Source organism: Loxodonta africana, chromosome 5 (genome assembly GCF_030014295.1).
Source record: "Loxodonta africana isolate mLoxAfr1 chromosome 5, mLoxAfr1.hap2, whole genome shotgun sequence".
NCBI lineage: Eukaryota > Metazoa > Chordata > Mammalia > Proboscidea > Elephantidae > Loxodonta > Loxodonta africana.
Genome location: NC_087346.1, coordinates 143,930,959 through 143,952,493, shown reverse-complemented (window position 1 = coordinate 143,952,493; position 21,535 = coordinate 143,930,959). Strand labels below are relative to the sequence as shown.

Sequence of the window (21,535 nt, the reverse complement as noted above, 5' to 3'; positions counted from 1 at the left end):
TGCTGAAGATCATTCGAATGTGGTTGCAGCAGTACATCAACAGGGAACTGCCAAAAATCCTACCAGGTTCAGAGGAGGACACAGAATGAGGGAGATCACTGCTAATGTCAGATGGATCTTGGCTGAAAGCAAAGAATATCAGAAAATGTCTACCTGTGTTTTATTGACTATGCAAAGGCATTCAACTTTGTGGATCATGACAAACTATGGATAACAATGCAAAGAATGGGAATTCCAGAACACTTAATTGTGCTCATGAGGAACCTGTACATAGGCTGCGAGGCAGTCATTCAAACAGAACATGGGGATACCGCACAGTTTAAAGTCAGGAAAGGTGTGTGTCAGAGTTGTATCCTTTCACCATACTTATTCAATCTGTATGCTGAGCATATAACCTGAGAAGCTGGAGTATATAAAGAAGATTACGGCATCAGGATCGGAGGAAGACTAATTCACAACCTGCCATGTGCAGATGATACCGCCTTATTTGCTAAAAGCAAAGAGAACTGGAAGCACACTTACTGATAAAGATCAAAGACCACAGTCTGCAATATGGACTGAGCCTCGACAGAAAGAAAACAAAAATCCTCACAACTCTATCAATAAGCAACATCATGACACAACAGAGAAAAGACTGAAGTTGCCAAGGATTTCGTTTTACTTGGATCCATAATAACACCCACAGGAGCAGCAGTCAAGAAATGAAACGATGTATTGCACTGGGCAAATGTGCTGCAAAAGACCCGTTTAAAGAGTTTAAAAAGCAAAGATGTCACCTTAAAGACTAATACGCGCCTCACCCAAGCCATGGTATTTTCAATCACCTCATATACACGCAAAAGTTGGGCAATGCATGAGGAAGACTGAAGAAGAATTGATGCCTTCGAATCATGGTGTTGGCTAAGAATACTGAATATACCATGGACTGCTGGAAGAACGAACTAAGCTGTCTTGGAAGAAATACAGCCAGCATGCTCCTAAGAAGTAAGGATGGCAAGACTTCATCTCATGTACCAGTAACCAGTTCATGGAGAAAGACATCATGTTTAGTAAAGTGGATGGTCAGCAAAAAAGAGGACAGCCCTCAATGAGATGGACTGACAAATGGGCACTACAATGGGCTCAAGTATAACAACTGTGAGGATGGCACTGGACTGGGCAGTGTTTAGTTCTGTTCTATGCTGGGCTCCTATGAGTCAGAATCGACTCAATGGCACCTAACAACAGCAAAATATTAAACTTCTTTTGATTTTTTTCAATTATTTAAAAATGTAAAAACCATTTTGAACTCCAAGGTATTCAAAAACAGGCAGTGAACTGGATTTGGCCAACAGGCTGTATCTTGCTGGCCTCTAGTATAAATAATCTCCTTCTGATATGTGGCTCCATATATAGAAAACCAGTAAGCATCAATCAGCCAGTTTACACAGGCCTACAACAGTGAGGTTCAGGCCACATATAATCTTCTCAAATTTTTGTAAATATCCATAGTCAGAGTAAGTAAATCAGATGACTCCCAGATGAAAGAAACTGGCCCACCAATAAGACATGAGAAAAGAGTAACTAAAGTGGAAAACAAGAATAAATTTTTCTTTAAAACATCCTGTGACAGTGGGAGAAATGAGTTTTAAAGGAGATGGAGAAGGAAGAGAGGCACGTTTCTGGGAGTACATAAATGTTCCAAGTTTATGGCAATCAAAGGTTCTTTGAAAATCTCACTTCAAAAAGAGGAAAGAGCTATGTTTTCCTCAGTATGACAAAGAATCATGAAAACAGACCAGAGATGGAACTTCTGTTTTGTTTCTAACAAATTAAACATTAGTGTTTAGCACTCAAAAGTTTCTCTCAAAACTCAATCTGGAGGTGGTTCTGAATTCAGTTTAAGGATTAATATTCAAGACACCGATACATATGATACAAAAGTCTTTACCAGTCTTCAACTAAAAAACACATGGTGTGACAAAGTTGATTTTTAATGCAATGGTATGAAATTTAGAATGTATTTTTCCACACAGTAGCCAATTTTATAAAATGATGTGAGTCTACTTAACTTACATGTAGCCAAAATAATATACATTTGATTTATAGTAAAAAATAATCTAGAATAATATACAAGAATCCTTTGCTATCCAATTTATTTGGTTCCTTAGTTTTGAATAGGGAGTAACAAGGGTTCAGGTTTCAAAAGACTTATCTAAACACACACTAATGTACTTGATTCCTGCATATAGATTTGTATAATGAGGAATACCCATGCGTGTAGTCCTAGTATTTAAATATTAAAGCACTTTAAACAATGGTACCAACAAAGAAAGTGCATTTATTTAGAAGAAAATGAGAAAGAAACTGGAGGATCCTATAATGAACAGCTTTTACATGCTTTTTTCAAGAGGCTCTACACTTTGACAGCACTGGTTTAATGTCCCCTCAAAATGTATGGCTCTCTTCATCCTTGACAGATAAACAGATTTATTACTGAACTAATATCACTACTCTTATGCCATAAAATTTTATTAGAATTTTTTTTTTTCCTTTAAAAAAGCAAGAAAAGGAAGGACAAATGTATCTAAAGCACCTGAAGAAATGTTTGGACACTTAGGGTAAAAAAGGGCAGTGAAGTAAATATGTGTGAGAAAAAAATTGCCTCAGATCCTAAGCTTAGCTAATTTTATAACAGAAAAAGAAAGAAGGGAGGGAAGAAGGAAAGGCTTAGAGGGAGGGAGGGAGGGAGGGAGGGAGGGAGGGAGGGAGGGAGGGAGGGAGGAACTGCATAAAGTAAAATACCAACATGAATTGAAAGAATAAATAGAATGAGATCTTCAGCAAGCAAGCATTAATTATTACAGATCCACAATGTTCTGCAGCCATTAAAAATGTTGATTCCGAATTTTATATACCCAGGAAAATATGTTCCTGATAACACAGTACGCACAAAAGTGTAGATACTCTGAACATATACTGCTGTTAGGTGCCACAGAACCAGCTCTGACTCACAGTGACCATATGTATAACAGAATGAAATGCTGCCCAGCTCTGTGCCATGTTACAATAGTTGCTACGTATAGTATGAATATACTATATCCTATTTTAATAAAAGAATAAATACATACAAACATATTTAGCATTTATAGAAAAAATGTTAACAGGTAGTGAAATTGGTGGTAATTTTTTCCCTTCAGGTTTATTGTGTTTTGGAATTTCCTAAAAAGGAATATATACTACTTGATTACTAAATAAATAAGTTTAAAATAACAAAAACGCAGAGATTTATGTCCTTAGAACATTTTGCCCTTTGTGTAATACACAGCTAGTCTCTGAAGGAATGTAAAAACATACATAACTATATAAATAAATGTGAGGTGAGCAAGAAGCTATGAGTCACAAGTTGTAATGTGGGTCCATTAGGTAATTTACCAAGGTGAGTAGTTATAATGCTGAGTTTGGATGTGAGCAAGGGTAGCAGGTAAGAAAGGCTGAAGGAACATCAAGCACAGGTTAAATTCTTGATTCTTCAGATTTTTTTCTTTGTTCATTTGTAAGCTCAGCAGAAAAATAGGTGGAACTTACAATCAGTTGATACTGCTTATAAATATATCTGATATGAATATTTAATTAAGGGCAAAAATATGCTAAAATAAGGAGAGGGTGATTAAAGTTAGGATATTTTAAAAAATAAAATCCTCCTGGCCGCTGAACTGGCAAAAGTTCTCTGATAGATATACTTACAAAGATGACTAAAAAAAAAAGAGTAGCTGCTGAGGCTGCCTATTTAAAAAAAAAAACAAAACAAAAACTTCCTAGTCATAAGAATAATAAAACACTAGACTAACGTAAATTTTGGACTCTTCCTCCTTAAAATGTTGTGAATGGACATCATTCTTCTGGCTGAAGACAAGTGGCTGGGACAGCTGATCTGTCATAGCTACTTCCAGCTCTGTGGTTTCTAACAACTATCCTGCTCAACATTAAGAAAGATATTACACATCCAAAAATGAGAGGAACATTCTTGACCACCCCCGCCACCACTATCGCTCCCTCAACTCTAGACTTATTTACACAGAAGAAGGACCCTTAGAGATGCCTTGTTCTCAGTAGAAACAAAGGTACCATAGTAGAACAGAAGGCGCCAGAGTTGGCACACAAAATTGACCAGATACGAGATCTAGAAATGATTCAATCAGAATCAAGACGGAAAATCTAGACAGGATCCCCATCTTGAAAATGAATAAAACCTAAGTCTACAGAAATGTCCTTAGTGGTCTAAATTTTAGTTAAGTTTCCAAGCAAGCAACACATCAGCTAACATATGGTATCACAGCAATTACATCACAGATCAAAATCACCACTTGAGTTATGTTTTACAAAGTAACAATATTCCAAGATCAAATTTAGGATCCTATAGCTGAAGGTAATCTCTCCCCACCAGTGTTGACATTTAAAGTGGAAGTCCTTTGATTCCTGGACAGTGGGCAGAAGTAGTCATTTGGGTCTTTCTTGTTATCCCCTAAAGGAAAAGGAAGGAGAGGATATTGAGTTCCAGTGGCAGCAATGGTGAAGCTACTGTCTTCAAAGCAGCAACGTAAAGGAAAAAAATTAGCAGACAGGCAGCAGTGCGCAGAGTACCAGACTGAAGAAATCAGCCTAAAATTAGGCACTTCTGTTAAACATGGGAGTTTTAGAAAGAAATCCTAACCTATGCACCCAGTGCAAATTCAGACATGCCCAGGCATTTCTGGAGATTCTGTTAAGAGTTTATTTGTAGGTGGAACCAGGGAACGTTACTGTATGAAATCAACCCTAAAAAAAACAGGATAGAAATATCAAGCTCTTTATGGAGAACCTTTTGAAGAAACAATTAAAAATATACAAGTACTTGATATTTAAGTTATTCTCTAGTATTTCCCTCAAGAGGATTATGCTAGAGCCCTTGGAAGAAGGAACTTTAATAATTAACAAATGGTACTATGAAAACCTAAAACTGAGCACGCAAGGCAGTGTTTCTCAAAGCGGCAATCTGAGTTACAAGCTGCCGGTATCATGAGCGACAGCAGATAAGCTGCAAACTTATAACCTATATTGCCGTACAGGCGCTAGGAGCCCAAGGGCTTCAATGAGTCATTCAAACATTTCTGAGCACTGACTAGCTGCTGGGAATACTGATTTAACACTATGTTCCTAACCTCAAAGGCCATAAAGCCCTTAGGAATACATTTAAGCTAACCCAGAGGTGCTTTCCAACTAGATGGGGAAGACTACAAAATTAATTCATATCCCTATATACCTGAAAGGTCCCATCTCTGCCTCTGGCACAGTTTAAGAAAACATGGGTTATATGTGAAAGAAAGTATGAATTTGAGACTTCCAATACAATTAAATTCATGGTTTTATAATTTTATCAGCAGGTTAAACTTCAACTGGTATCTCATACCATACTATTACTGCACACATAATATGATTAATATCACTGAAAAAATTAATAGTTGATACAACTGCATAATGCCCTTAATTTAGTCAGCTGTAGGCCTTTCTAATATTCATGTTTTCCTAAGAAAAATGCAAAAAGTGTGCTTTTTAAAAAGTTTTCTTTTTTAAGTTTCATATTCTTGATTAATAGGAAAAAAAAGGTATATAAAAGGAAATAAAAATCATGCATAATCCATACTCAAAGATAACCACCAGAACATTTTGGTGTCTTTTCATTCTAGTCCATTTTCTATAAAAACATACAAGCTTTTTTTTTCCCCCCAAAATAGGATCAATCAATATACAGCATATGCATAACAACGTGATCTTCCACCTAACAACGGCAATCTTTCCATGTCATTAAGCACATCTCCACAACAGAACTCTTAATAGCTGTATATACTACGATTACAGGTAAAAGTAATTTACTGAACATCTTGTTTTTTTTAATACATAACAAAAAAATTGGAACTTTAAAAGCATTATAATGAGAAGCCTTATAGATTCCATATCTGTTTCCTTGAGATAACCAGAAGCAGATAAACTGTTCAGCTATGCATGTTTTTTAGGCTTTTGATATTTACTGACAAACTCTTTTAGGAAGGCTGTATTAGTAATGAACAAAAAGTCTTTATCCCTAACCACCCCTTGAAAATATTAAGCCCATCGACGTCGAGTCAATTCCGACTCATAGCAACCCTACAGGACAGAATACAACTGCCCCACAGGGTTTCCAAGGAGCACCTGGTGGATTCAAACTGCTGATCTCTTGGTTAGCAGCCAAATTACTTTCAATTTGACAGTAAATCTTTGTTCTTTGGAATAAAAAAAAAAAAAGTTGTATAAAATAACATACAAAACATGTAAACATACAAAAAAAATTCATGATGATAACGTTACACTTTGGTAACAAAATCAAAGCCTGAAATAATATACTTTTAGTCAATTTTTGAAAATTTATACAAAAAATGTTAAGGAAATCTTGTAAAATCATACAGATAGCAGAAGTAAAAAAATAATTTTTGACAAATACTAGCAAAATACTTTAGTATGGTTTAACGACAGTGGAGAAAGATGTGGCAGTTTGTTTCTGTAAAGATTTACGGCCTAGGAAACCCTATGGGGCAGAGTTTTACTCTGTCCTACAGGGTCGCTATGAGTCAGAATCAACTGAACGGCAGTGGGTTTGGTTTTAAAGATATATGTAAGTTTGAAAAACGTAAAGTGATAACATTAAGGTAAAATTACTGTTTAGGAATATCTTTTTTTATAAAACAGTTGCAAAGACAATCAAAGCAGGTCACACCTGTTAAGAAATGTATTCCTATTAAATTAAAAAAAAAATTGCTACTGTCCAACATTAATATCATTACTACCAATATTCCAAGTCCACTTTTCCTTTGGACAACAGCAACAAAGGCTTTCTTTATTTTCACAAACTATCTTAGAGAAGAGCCAAGTTTATAGATTAGAAATATGTTGCCCTTATAAGCTTAAGTGACTTTCCCAAACTTAGTAAGAATAGGTCTCTTGACTTCTAACCAATATCCTTTTCTATAAAGTCTTCATTTAATAAATGTTTTACAACAACTCAAGCTCTTCAGATACTAGAAACAAATGTCCTGACAAAAACAGATAAAAAGGAATCGGTATGTTCAGCCACAGACTCTCCCTTTCCAATATTCATAAGTGTTTCACTAAGAAAAATACAAAAAGACTACCGAGATCTTAAAAAACAAAAAATAAAATTTCTTGGGACAACTTTTTAGAAAATATGTATTTAACTGAACCTATTTAATCCTTTTTAAGAGTAAGTCAGAAATGTATAAAATGAAAACTAAATTTCAACATGGAATGGACAAAGGTTATGAACAGGCACTTCACCAAAGAAGACATTCAGGAGGCTAACACATAACATGAGGAAATGCTCACGATCATTACCATTAGAGAAATGCAAATCAAAACTACAATGAGATCCCATCTCACCCCAACAAAGCTAGCATTTATCCAAAACACACAAAATAATAAATGTTGGAGAGGTTGTGGAGAGGATGTCACAGGACCAGGCAGTGTTTCTTTCTATTGTGCACAGGATCACTATGAGGCGGAACCGACTCTAACGGCACCTAACAACAACACCACACACAATGAAATATTGCACAATGATAAAGGACAATGAGGAATCCATGAAACATCTCACGACATGGGTGAATCTGGAAGGCATTATGCTGAATGAAATCAGTCAGTCACAAAAGGACAAATATTGTATTAGACCCCTATATAAGAACTCGAGAAAAGGTTTAAACATAGAAGAAAACATTCTTTATGGTTATGAGGGTGGGTGGGAGGTAAATGGGAATTCACTAACTAGACAGCAGACAAGAATTCTTAGGTGAAGGGAAGGACAGCACACAATATGGGGAAGGGGGAAGCCAGCACGACTGGACTAAACCAAAAGCTAAGAAATTTCCTGAACGCAACCAAATACTTTGAGGGACAGAGCAGCAGGAGTGGGGGTCTGGGGTTTCGGGGAACATACAGGTCACTTGGCATAACAAAGGTTATTAAGAAAATGTTCTGCATCCTACTTTGGTAAGTGGCATCTGGGGTCTTAAAAAAGCTAGCAAGCAGCCTTCTAAGATGCATCAATTGGTCCCAACCCAACTGGAGCAAAAGAGAATAAAAAACTTCAAAGACGAAAGGAAAACACTAGCCCAGGAGACAAAAGGACCACATAAACCAGAGACTACATCAGCCTGAGACCAGAAGAACTAGATGGTGCCCAGCTAACACCAATGATCGCTCTGACAGGGACCACAACAGAGAGTCTCTGATGGAGCAGGAGAAAAGTGTGGTGCAGAACTCAAAGCCACGTAAGAAGACCAGACTTAATGATCTGAGACTACAAAAACTCCAGAAGACATGGTCTCCAAACTCTGTGTTAACCCACAACTAAAACCAATCCCAAAGCCAACTCTTCAGACAAAGATTAGACTGGACTACAAAACATAAAATAATACTTTTGAAGAATGTGCTTCATAGTTCAAGTAGATAAAAAAAAAAAAAAAAAAAAACACGAGACTAAATGGGCAGCTCCAATCCAGAGGCAGGATGAGAAGACAGAAGGGGATAGGAGCTGGCTGAATGGATACGGGAAACCAAGGGTAGAAAGGGGGAGAGTGCTGTCACGTTATAGAGGTTGCAACTAGGGTCACATAACAATACGTGTATAAATTTTTGTAAGAGAAATTAGTTTGAGCAGTAAGCTTTCACCTAAAGCACAACCAACCAATCAATAAATAAATGGAAAAAAAATTTCAACACTGAGCCAAAAACAAGCTTCACTTTGTTTTGATTTTAGTATACTAATTTTTTTTTGTTGTTAATAAAACAAAAATCTTTGCATCATTTTATTTATCCATTTTTGGAAAATACTGCATAATTAGAAGAGATCACAAATTCTTATTTAATATAAAATTAGCATAGAACAACCATATATAATTTTTAATCAGGGGGCAGGAGGTTAAAATTTAAAAATAAAAAAACCATTTTACCTTCAAACAAACTGAGGTCTCTTCGTAGCCGTGGTCCATAAAGCCCTTCTAAAATACTCTCAAAACCTGTGTTTTTAAAGAAAAAAAAAAAGGTCTATTAACTGCTGGAAAAGCTTAATTTTATAATAATCAAAAAACTCTACAGCCATCAGCAAATTATAAATTTAATATACTGTGCATTGTTCTCTTATTGGTAAGTGAATTGAGCTGAATTGTGTAATATACAACATAGTAAATAATCATATATGACTATCAGAAATTATATCACTATGCTATAAATGAAATATTCAAACTCAGGCATTCATTACTAAAATAATTAAAAACCTTTGTCACTTAGAAATATTCCTGGCTTAAAACACTGTGGGCATATTCCTTATTATTTTATAGAGAAAGGAAAAATATTTAGAAACGACAATATAATCCTGTTTGTGTTACAGAAAACGTTAACTTTTTAAAAAAAGCTTTAAATTCAATTACAGAAATGAGTATATAAAAGTCAATTTTAAGAAATTCCCACTGTGAAAAGTATGATGTGTAAAGCTTAAAGCAACTTATAAAATTTAAACAGCCATTTGTTCATAGCTAAGGACTAACTTTATGGACTACCTTAATTTTTTTTACAGAAACAAATCACTGAAAATATTGACAAATTAACAAAATCCCAATTCACATATTTATCAATTATTCTACTTTCTGAATATACTAATTTTAAGATTTTTCAATTTTTTAAGTGTAGATCATACCCAATTTTATCATTTTTAAATGGGGGGTAGCTTATTGATAAGCTTATTGACAAGGCATCTAAAGAAAAAGGACAAGGATGGCAAAATACTTTGGAAACCAAGAAAAGCAGCTAACTTCATGCAATACACAACATTTCTAACATGCAATATTTCTAAATGAAACAACTAGGAAGAAAAAACAAAATTGAAGATGGCATGAGAGACCAACAAATTAAGGAAAAAGTAGGTTTTTCTCAGTGGTATTCCTAAACTGTAAAGCATTAGAAATGTTCCTTCAGAAATATTTCATAAATTATAAGATGCTTTTAAAAAAACACTTTAGCAACTCTCAAATCAAGATGCATCTAAAAATCAATTGTGTGTCATAGTCTAATTGGTAACATTTTTTCATTTGGTAGATCAAGAACTAATAATACATTTTACAACCGATGTATTAAATTTGACAAAGTAAGGTAATTATGGTACTTTGTACAGATGTTCTCAATAAATCTTTATGAAATGACTTAGCACTAACTTTGATAAGTAGAAATTTCAGATAGAAAGTGAATGAACAACCACTAGAGTTTCCAAGAATACTACACAAAAAACTTTCGTATTGAGTAAAGACTCAGACTAAATAAGCCCAAACTCTTCTTCTATAATTAAGATACTCTAGTTTTACTTTGAGGTTCCCAACAAAAACCAAATCAAACCTGTTGGTGTGAGTCGATTCTGACTCACAGCGAGGTTCCTAGACGGTGCAAAATATATTGTGCTGGACCGCTAACCTAAAGGTTGGTGGTTTGAACCCACTCAACAATACAACAAAAGACAGGTCTACTTATCTGCTTCAGGTAAGATTACCCTATGGAGCACTTCTACTCTGTAACACATGGGGTCACCATGAGTTGGAATCCGTTTGGTGGCAATTAACAACAGTTTTATTTTGTTGTCATCAATGTCATTTAGATATATCGCAGATTACTATTTTAGGATGTTATTCCATGGTATGCGTGGAAAAAAAAATGCACACAGCCTCTGAATTTAAACAATGCAATGGATTTCAAGGAAAAGATCTTCAATTTCTAGCACTGCTAAAAGAACTAAACTGAATTATGCGATATACAACATACTAAATAGTCGAAAACAAGTTTCACTTTCTGTTTTGCTTTAGTATACTAAAACTATTGTAAGATTTAGGGAAATCTTACATAATTATACAGATAACAGAAGTAAAAAAACTAATATTTGGCAAACATTTTGATATAAGATTGTCAATAAACATACTAAGCTCTACATTTGGGGAAATCATGTAAAGTAGATCTTGAAATTTGGGACTATCAACTGTCAAGGGTTGCATATGAAATCTAGACCTCAAGACTAAAAAGTCAGATGATCAGAGCTGCAACGGATCTAACCAAAGTATTAATCATGTTGGTCTGCCCTTTCAATGTGGTTCTGGAGGTAGAGAATGAGACTCAAAACTGTGGCAGAATCAGGACTGGCAATGAGACTGGGTTGCAGAAAATGGCCTCAGAGAGGTGGCTCAGTAAGATAGGTGAAAACAAACCCAAACCCATTGCCGTTGAGTCAATTCCGACTCACAGCGACCCTAAAGGACAAAGAAGAACTGCCAGACCACTGAAAATCATGGCCCAGCCAAGTTGACACACAACCTTAACCATCACGGTCCACCACTTGTCAACCTGGCACCTGTACACATCTCCTTAAACCATACATAATCTCTGAATAAAGGTAATTATGAAGTCATGCTTTCACCTAACAGGATACAACTAGCACACATACAACCAAAAATGCTCTAGCCTCACTTACATCTTCTATTTTATAAGTGAAGAAAACAAAAATATTTGGTGCACGCACACAAAGCAGAAATACTCAACAACTACAGTCCTTGTTTTTGCAACCGGTCACACGGTTTTATCTGGTATTTAGAACTGCCTTCTACCACCTATTTCGTATTCGCTTTACCCTCAGCAAGCACTTCAGCCGGCCGTGATTCTCTGCCTGGTGGGGTGGCCCAAACCTTCACTCCTGAAGGGTCTGGGCCATTAGTAGTCACGTCAGAATTGGGTTGCTGTAATCTTCCACTGACTTTAGTCACAGTTCAGGGTAGTGCTAAAAGACCCCCTAAAGGATCTCCTGCATTCCAGAGATACTCTTTTTTACTTCCTTTATGCAGTATCAATCTGACTTCTTCTTGGTAATCAGGATCAATTGCTCCAGACTACCTTCTCTGCCTGTTGATCCCGAGGCATAAGCAGCCTAAAGTGCCCAGGTGGCATTCTTAACTTCCAGTTCAAAGGAATCATGGATGTGTCTCCAGATGAACACATTCCTCCCTTTGGAAATAAGACCTCTAGACCCGCAGAGCACATGGTCTCGGGGACAGGAAGCAAATACTTTGCAAGTGGGTCATTAAGGGTAATAGTGAGTAGTGCCACTCCCATTTCCACCCCCTCGATTCCTGGACTCACGAATCCTGGCTATGGGAGAAGCAGCATCATATATTGGATGCTGGTTTAGAGCATACACAGCCTCCTGGAGAATACTGTCCCAACCCTGAACGGTACTGCCACTTAGCTGGAGCCATAATTTTGTCTTTAGAAGGCCATTCCATCTTGTTCAATCAAACCATGATGATGGAGAACATGGTAATACCAGTGAATTCCACGAGCGTGGGCCTACTGCCACAGTTCATTTGCTGTGAAGTGAGTCCCTTGATCCAAGGCAATGCTGTGTGGGATACCATGACAGTGAATAAGGCATTCTTTAAGCCCACGGATGGCAGCTTTGGCAGAAGCACTGCATGGGAGGAAGGCAAATTCATATGCAGAGTGTCTATTCCAGTAAGAATAAACCACTGCCCTTTCCATGATGGAAGTGGTCCAATGTAATTAACTTGCGAACAGGTTGCTGGCTGATCACCTTGAGGGATGGTGCCATATCAGGGACTCAGTGTTGGTCTCTGCTGCTGGCAGATTGGGCACTCAGCAGCGGATGCAGCCTAGCTGGCCTTGGTGGGTAGAAGTCCATGTTGCTGAGCCCATGCATAACCTCCATCCCTGAAACCACGGTCACTTTGTTCATCAGCTCATTGAGCAATGACAGAAGTAGATGGTGAAAGAGGATGTCTGGTTTCCACAGAATGCATCATCCTATCCACTTGATTGTTAAAATCCTCTTCCGCCGAGGTCACTCTTTGGTGAGCATGCACATTGTGTTGTTGTTGTTAGGTGCCATCAAGTTGGTTCTGACTCATAGCAACCCTATGTACCACAGAACGAAACACTGCCCCACCTCGCGCCATGCTCCAATCGTTGTTATGGTTGAGCCCATTATTTCAGCCACCGTGTCAATCTATCTTGTTGAGGGCCTTCCTCTTTCCCTCTGACCTTGTGTTTTACCCAGCATGATGTCCTTCTCCAAGGACTGATCCCTCCTGACAACATGTCCAAAGTATGTAAGATGCAGTCTTGCCATCCTTGCTTTTAAGGAGCATTCTGGTTGTACTTCTTCTAAGACAGTTTGTTCGTTCTTTTGGCAGTCCATGGTGTAGTCAATATTCTTCGCCAACACCACAATTCAAAGGCGGCAATTCTTCCTTGGTCTTCCTTATTCACTGTCCAGCTTTCCCATGCATATGATGCGATTGAAAATACAATGGCTTGGGTCAGGCACGCCTTAGTCTTCCAAGTGACATCTTTACTTTTCAACACTTTAAAGGGGTTCTTTGCAGCAGATTTGCCCAATGCAATGCGTCTTCTGATTTCTTGACTGCTGCTTCCATGGCTGTTGATTGTGGATACACGTAAAATGAAATCCCTGACTTCAAACTATTCTCCATTTATCATTGTGTTGTTTATTGGTCCAGTTGTCAGGATTTTTATTTTCTTTATGTTGAGGTATAATCCATACTGAAGGCTGTATTCTTTGATCTTCATCAGTAAGTGCTTCAAGTCCTCTTCACTTTCAGCAAGCAAGGTTTTGTTATCTACATAACGCGGGTTGTTAATGAGCCTTCCTCCAATCCTAATGACCCGTTCTTTTTCATATAGTCCAGCACATAGGGTCGCTATGAGTCGGAATCAACTCAACGGCAGCAGGTTTGGTTTGGCTGGTTTTTATAGGACACATATATCTTGACTTCTTTGGCCCATTCAGAGATGTCATTTATGAGGCATGTGAGCCATGACTCTGAAACCCTGAGCTCATCTCTTTCTTCCACCGGTTTGTCTAGCGGAAGTATAAGGACCAACCAACCAGCTTCCTTATACTTCTCATTAAGACAAAACTGTAGAAAGGTATCACACAAATGATCATCCAGAGCCTCGCCTTTCACCAATACTGATCTATCAGTGTTGATATTTTGCATATTTGTATTGCCACCTCACGCCACGGATTAGTAGTGCCCTCTTTACTACTGGAAGGAGAGTTATCAACATCTTTAAGACCAACCAGACTTGAGAACCAGTTTAGAAAACACATCCTTACAATTTTGTTTCTCTAGAACAACTCTCAGGCCAGATGTCTTAAGCTGGGTTCTCTACAGAAGCAAAACCAGTAAAGCACATAAATATCTATAAAAAGAGATTTATATTAAGCAAAGGGCTCACACGAGTGTAGAGGCTAGAACATCCCAAATCCATATGTCAGGCTGCAGGGGCTGGCGAACTGCGAAGACCAGAGAATCCCAAGTCTGGTACGCAAGACAGCAAGTAAGCTGCTAACTCAAGTCCCGAGAACTGGAGGTCAGACAAGCAGGGGCCAGCTACAGGATCCAGAGACAGCAAAAGCCTGCAAGCCTTGCCAGAGTCCACTTATATTCAATGCATGCCACAGCCCCAAGGAAACTCCCTTTCAAGTGATTGGCTACTCACAGCAGCTCCCATCATGGAAGCGATCACATTATATCAAATCTCATTGTGGAAGTGATCACATCATCATACGACTGCCAAACTACATCACAAATGCCAAACCGCTGAGAATAATGGCCCAGCCAAGTTAACACACAACCTTAAGGATCACAAGTATCTTTCTCTCTCTATTGGGAATTCTCTTTATTGTTGTTGTAATGTGCCATAGATTCGGTTCCAACTCACAACAATACTAGAAAGACAGAACAAAACAATGCCCAGTCCTTCACCATCCTTACAGTCATTTCAACATTTGAACCCAATATTTCAGCCATTGTGTCAATCCATCTTGAGGGTCTTCCCCTTTTTGCTGATATTCTACTTTACCAAGAATGATGTCCTTCTCCAAGGGACTGGTCCCTCCTGATAACATGTTCAAAGAATATGAGGTGATGACATGAAATCCTCGCTTCTAAGGAGCATTGTGGATACACTTTTTCCAAGACAGATTTGTTCATTCTTCTGGCAGTCCATGGTATATTCAATATTCTTCGCCAACACTATAATTCTAAGGTATCAATTCCTCAGTCTTTATTCACTGTCCATCCAGCTTTTGCATACATGTGAAGTGACTGAAAATACCATGGCTTGGTCAGGCACACCTTAGCCCTCAAAGTGACATCTTTACTTTGTAACACTTTAAAGGTGTCTTTTGCAGCAGATTTGCCCAATGCAATATGTCATTTGATTTCTTAACTGCTGCTTCCATAGATATTGATTGTGGATCCAGGTAAAATGAAATCCATGACAATTTCAATAGTTTCTCCATTTATCACGTCGTTGCTTATTTGTCCAGTTGTAAGGATTTTTGTTTTATGTTGAGGTGTAATCCATACAGAAGGCTGGAGCCCTTGATATTCATCAGTATGAGCTTCAAGTCCTCTTCATTTTCATCAAAGTTGTGCCATCTGCATATCACATGTTCTTAATTAGTCTTCCTCCAATCCTAATGTCATGTTCTTCATATAGACTGGTTTCTCAGATTATCTGCTCAGCATAGAAATGGAAAAAGTACGGTGAAAGGGCACAACTCTGATGCACTCACTCTATTGCTGATTTTAAAGCATGCAGTTTCTCCCTGCTCTGTTCCAATAACTGCCACTATGTACAGGGTCCACATGATGCACAATTAAGCATTCTGGACTCCCATTCTTCGAAATGTTATCCATAATTTGTTATGATCCACACAGTAGAATACCTTTGATTAGTCAATAAAACCAACGCAAACATCTTTCTGGTATTCTCTGCAATCAGCCAAAATCCATCTAACATAATAACAATGATATTCTTTGTTCCAATGTCCTCTTCTGAATCTGGGTTGAATTTCTGGCAGTTCCCTGGCAATGAACTGCTACAACTGTTTTTGAATTACCTTCAGCATAACTTTACTTGTGTGTGATATTAATGATATCATCCAATAATTTCAACATCCTGTTGATTCACCTTTCTTTGGAACGGGCATGATTATGGATCTCTTCCAGTCAGTTGGCCAGGTAGCTATCTTCCAAATTTCTTGGCTTCCAGCATTATATCTGTTTGCTAAAACATGTCAGCTGGTATTCTGTCAGTTCATGGAGCCTTGTTTTTTGCCAACGCTTTCAGTGCAGCTTGGACTTCTTCTTTCAGTACCATCACTTCTTGATCGTATGCTACCTCCTAAAATGGCTGAACATCAACCAATTCTTCTTGGTACAGTGACTCTGTATTTTCTCCGTCTTATTTTGATGCTTCCCATGTTGTTCAATTTTTTCCCCATAGAATCCTTCAATATTGTAACTCAAGGCTTGAAGTTTTTTCTGCAATTCTTTCAGCTTGAGAAATGCCAAGCATGTTCTTCCCTTTTGGTTTTCTATCTCCAGGTCTTTGTACATGTCGTTATAATACTTTACTTGATCTTCCCAAGCTGCCCTTTAAATCTTCTGTTCAGCTCTTTTACTTCATGATTTTTTCCTTTTGCTTTAGCTATTCTGGAAACCCTGGTGGCATAGTGGTTACGTGCTACGGCTGCTAACCAAAAGGTCAGCAATTCAAATCCACCAGGCACTCCTTGGCAACTCTATGGAGCAGTTCTACTCTGTCCTATAGGGTCGCTATGAGTGGGAATCGACTCAATGGCAGTGGATTTTTTTTTTTTTTTTTTTTTGGTTTTAGCTATTCCACATTTAAGAGCAAGTTTCAGAGTCTCTTCTGACATCCACTTTGGCCTTTTTCTCTTTCTGTCTTTTTAATGCCTTCTTGCTTTCTTCATGATGCCCCTGATGTCATCTAATCTTTTGAGCTGGTGTTATGAATTTGGGATTTTTTTGGTTTTGGGGATCAAATTCATAACACCAACTCAGATGATTAGATGACATCAAGGGCATCATGAAGAAAGCAAAAGGTCATTAAAAAAAAGTACTGAAAAGAGCATAATGCTCAAGATTGACCTCTTTTAGTTAAGCTAAACTAATGCTTGGTTTTAAGAAGACTTCAGGGAATACTTTTGGTTTAAGCTTTAAAGATTATCTCAGGGTAATGGTTCCAGGGGTTCATCCAACCTTCTCGGCTCCAGGAAGTCTGGAATCCATTAGAATTTGAAATTCTGTTCTGCACTTTTTCCCCTTTTGATCAGGATTCTTCCATGGAATCTTTGATCAAATTGTTCAGTGATGGCAGCCAGGCACCATCCAGTTCTTCTGGTCTCATTACAATGGAGGCAGTTGTTCATGGAGGCAATTAGACACATATTCCATATTCTCCTCCTGTTCCTGACTCTCTTTATTCCTCTGTTGTTTCCAGATAATAGAGACTAACTGTTGTGCCTTGGATCACCTCTTGCAAGCTTTGAAGACCGCAGGTACTACACATCGAACTAGGAGGTAGAAGAGAGCTACTAAACTTGTTATTATGTCATTTAACTGGGATGTCCCATGAAACCAAGACCCAAAATTTCCAGATCAAGAAATCAAATCCCATGAGGTGTTTGGTTGTACATAAGGAGCTTCAGAGCTACTTTTTTTTTTTTTTTTTTTGGTCACTGTTGTAAATATATCTATCATACAACTTTGGCCAATTCAACTTTTACAGGTGTACTACTTAGTGACAGTAATTACAATAATTGGCTGTGCAACCCTACCCTTAATCAATGTGATATTTCCATCTCCTTTAATCCTTCCTTTCTCCCTTCCTCTCACCCCTGATAATCACTAATGAACTTTGTTCTATACACTTGCTGACAATATAACACTAATGTGAAAACATTTTTTAGTAAGTAATAATATTGTTATTTCAACAACAAAGTAAGATGAAAGATTTGAGGGATTTCTTCACATTAGTTACATTGATGTTAATTCTTGTGGCTCTACATATTGAAAAACAGTGAACTGTTCATCACATGCAGAGAGTCTATTATTAGGTAAAATCTCCTCTGGTTTGCTTGATGAATATAAAATGTCAGACAGACCCAAGGCATAAGCAATGGTCTTAATGGTTTTAGAGCTATTCAAAATGCAGAGCATAAAGAAGCTGTTCTCATTACAAAACAAAATAAGCTTCTGGGGCCTACAATTCAACTTTTATGGCTTATAACCATACTATATATAACTAAAACCAATTAATATTAATCCTAAAAGCAAGCAATAAAATGTCATGGGAATACTTTTCACAACTCTGGCGTAAATTCATGGCCAATGCAACATAATGTACAATCTGGGTTTATTCACATTAGAACATGGAATTTACTGCAGCACATCTGACAACCAACATATAAAATGTTTTGATCCGACTGCCAATTTTAATATTAAAAATTAGGTCAGAATATGTTATATTTTTGAAGCTGAGTCACAGGAATATGGAGATTCATTATGCTTTCTCCTACATTTTAATGTATTTGAAAGTCCCATGATTATTTTTAGAAATTATTTCCAATTTTTCCAAATAGTCTCATATGAAAGCTACTTTTTTGATTGCTCAAAAGAAAGTGGGCCCACATTTGGGTAGTGTTGGTATAAAACAGAAAATTTCAACAGTAAATTCACTAAATGGGATGTGGAAACGGGCATTCTTGCCAGCCATTTTCCTCAACCCTATGTCCTCTCCCTTAAAAACAAACTAATAAAAATTTCAACTGAATCCTAATTAAATATCGGAATAAAAACCAAATTTCTTAATTCAATATAAAAATCCCTTCACAATCTGGCCACCAGCCAAAATTTATACTTTGATGGTTTCCGCCACAATGCAACTTTAGGGGGTGCTATAATAATTCTTCAAAAACCAAACATACCCTTTCGTGTTTTTATTTCTGATGCAAAATAACTTGACAGGAGGGTTGAGAATAGAGGAAAAACGTCATCAGATATTTGTCTGCAGAATGAAAGACTGAACTACAGAAGGATAAGAGCTGAAAAGAGGAAAATATGTAAGCATTTTTACAGTAGTCCATGCAAATAGGCTGACTTGGACTGGAGAGAGAAAGCAGTGAAAATGGAACAAAATGGATGGGATGAAGATATATTCTGGAAGCATAATCAATAATAATTGGTGAGCCAGGCACCGCAGAAGGAAAAAAAAAGTGAATTCTACAAACTTCAATTTATTAAGTGGAAACTCTATGAGGTAGGCCTTTCAAAATTATTTATAAAATTATAGAACATCTACCTAAGCTAAATTTTCCTGAGAAATAATAGCAATCATATTTTGAAGGTAAAAAAGGAAAATACCACATACCATTGCACACAAAGCATATTTGTAGACCCTCATAGTTTTTAGGCTGGACCTTCAAATATGAAGAGTGCAGAGGTGTCATGTGTATTCCTACATTATAAGCAGAAGCCTTTTAACTATAAAAGCTCAGAATTTATGTAATGAGTAGAGGGAAATTCCATTCTATGATTCGCTCTCCTAGAGGTTTTGCAGTACATACCCTTGCAATAACTGGCTTTAAGGCAAGCTTTTTTGCATTTCCGTTGCTGTCCTGTCATTTGTTGATCCTAGACATCGATAAGCCTACATACTGACTAAGCTACCTCAAAGATGAGAATATTCAGCTCGATAGCCTATCCTTCCTACTGAAATGGTCTTATAATCCAATTAAGCTTTTTAGGAAATTATTCTCTATTCTTTGTCCTTTTCTGTATTACCTATAGCTAATCAATGACTTAAAATTTGTTGATTGAAACTCCTAGTATCTTTTGTATTCTTCCCATTCTCATTATTCACGCTGCACTCTTATTTCAGGCCCTCATACTTTTTAGGCTGGGCTGACTGATTTGATTGTCCTATTCTACACAACCCCCACATGTCTGTCAGTATACCATACTGAGGGGGCTTGTGTGTTGCTGTGATGCTGGAAGCTACGCCACCAGTATTCATATACCAGCAGGCTCACCCACGGAGGACAGGTTTCAGCTGAGCTTTCAGACTAAGAAAGACTATGAAGAAGGTCTACTTCTGAAAAGAAAATGAAAATCTTATGAATAGCAGCAGAACACCATCTGATGCAGCGCGAGAAGATAAGCCTCTTCAGTTGAAAGGCACTCAAAAGACGACTGGGGAAGAGCTGCCTCCTCAAAGTAAAGTGGACCTCAGTAACATGAATGGAGTCAACCTTTCAGGACGCTTGTCATTTGCTGACATGGAACAAATTAAAATGAGAAGAAATAGCTGCACACATCCATTAATAATCAGAACCTGGAATATATAAAGTATGTATCGTTAAAAACGAAATGGGGAGGTGGGGCCAAATAGCAGAATAGCTAGGTGCTTCCGGTGATCCTCTTACAACAAAGACCCAAAAAACCAAATGAAACGATTATATTTATGACAAGTTAGTAGCCCTGAACATCAAACACAAAGTTAGAAAATGGACTAAGAGGCAGGGGGAGGGAGAGATGGTTCAGAAGCAGAGAGGAGTTACTGGACCTGAATCGCCAGGACTCCTCAGGCACCATCCCTGGGAGTGACTGCAGCGGGCTGGTGGTAGTGTTCAGCCACAGTTTCCTCAGGGAGAAACAGCCAGCTGCGCAGCCTACTCATACCTCCAGAACCAGAGAAGAACAGCGCTCTCGGCGAAAGCTAAGTAATTACATATATTTTACCGCACCCCTTGCCCACGCCCAATAACCACCTTCAGTGGTTATTGATTTTCCTGGGTCTGAGATAGGGCCTTTGAGTATCCTGAGCCAATCTCCCAGCCTTGGAGAAGGAATAAAATCACAATTGGAGGAAGAGATTATTTGCCAGCTCCACTAACCTGGGGAGCTCAGGACAGCGGTGGCTCCTGTCCAGGCACAGACGGTCCATGGACTTTGAATACCTTTCCATTTGCATGGACCTGTGTGGGTCTATTTCAGGAGAACAGGCCCTTGTTGGCAGACTACAACCATTTCAGCTGTACAGAAGAGATGTGGGTGTGTGATGTTTGACACCACTTTACCTATTAAACAGGGCCCTCACCTACCCACATCAAGGGCCTAAGGACTGGTGGCTCCACTCAGGTCACCCAGCCAAGCACAACAGGGGTCCAAAGATACCTGGTACCTCCCAGTCCTTAAAACCAAAAGCACTGGGTGCCTGTAGTCCATATGCTGAACCCACCCACCTGTACGCTCTAGAGAACAGGGACACACTTTACTCACAGACAGTCAGGGGATGGTTGTCAGCCCCTGCCTTGCTCACAGTTTGATCCCCCTGCTGCAACCAGATACCGGTACCTACACCAAACACCGCTGCCTCTCTAAGACTGTAGGACAGAGCCTGTAACACACACTTGACGACCAGCTACCCAGACACCTGAGCTGAATCCATACAATAGTGAACAGACTCCTAGACCTAATAGCAGCTCTAGTCACCTGCTGACAGGATGTCAGAGCTTCAAAGGCAA

At 38.1% G+C, this 21,535-nt stretch overlaps 1 protein-coding gene across 42 annotated transcripts in view; it reads right to left on the bottom strand.

The window, feature by feature from the left end:
- The window catches only part of LCORL (ligand dependent nuclear receptor corepressor like), a 216,767-nt gene that overhangs the window by 157,066 nt on the left and 38,166 nt on the right, over positions 1–21,535 (bottom strand). For 39 of the 42 annotated variants that reach the window (XM_023549744.2, XM_023549748.2, XM_064286012.1 and 36 more), the window contains one exon: positions 9,018–9,083. In XM_023549744.2, coding sequence (XP_023405512.1) covers positions 9,018–9,056 — 39 coding nt within the window. In that variant the 5' untranslated portion in view covers positions 9,057–9,083. Of the gene's footprint in view, positions 1–4,423; positions 4,505–9,017; positions 9,084–21,535 lie in introns of those variants that run through there. The other 3 variants (XM_064286023.1, XM_064286024.1, XM_064286021.1) reach the window with 2 other exon arrangements.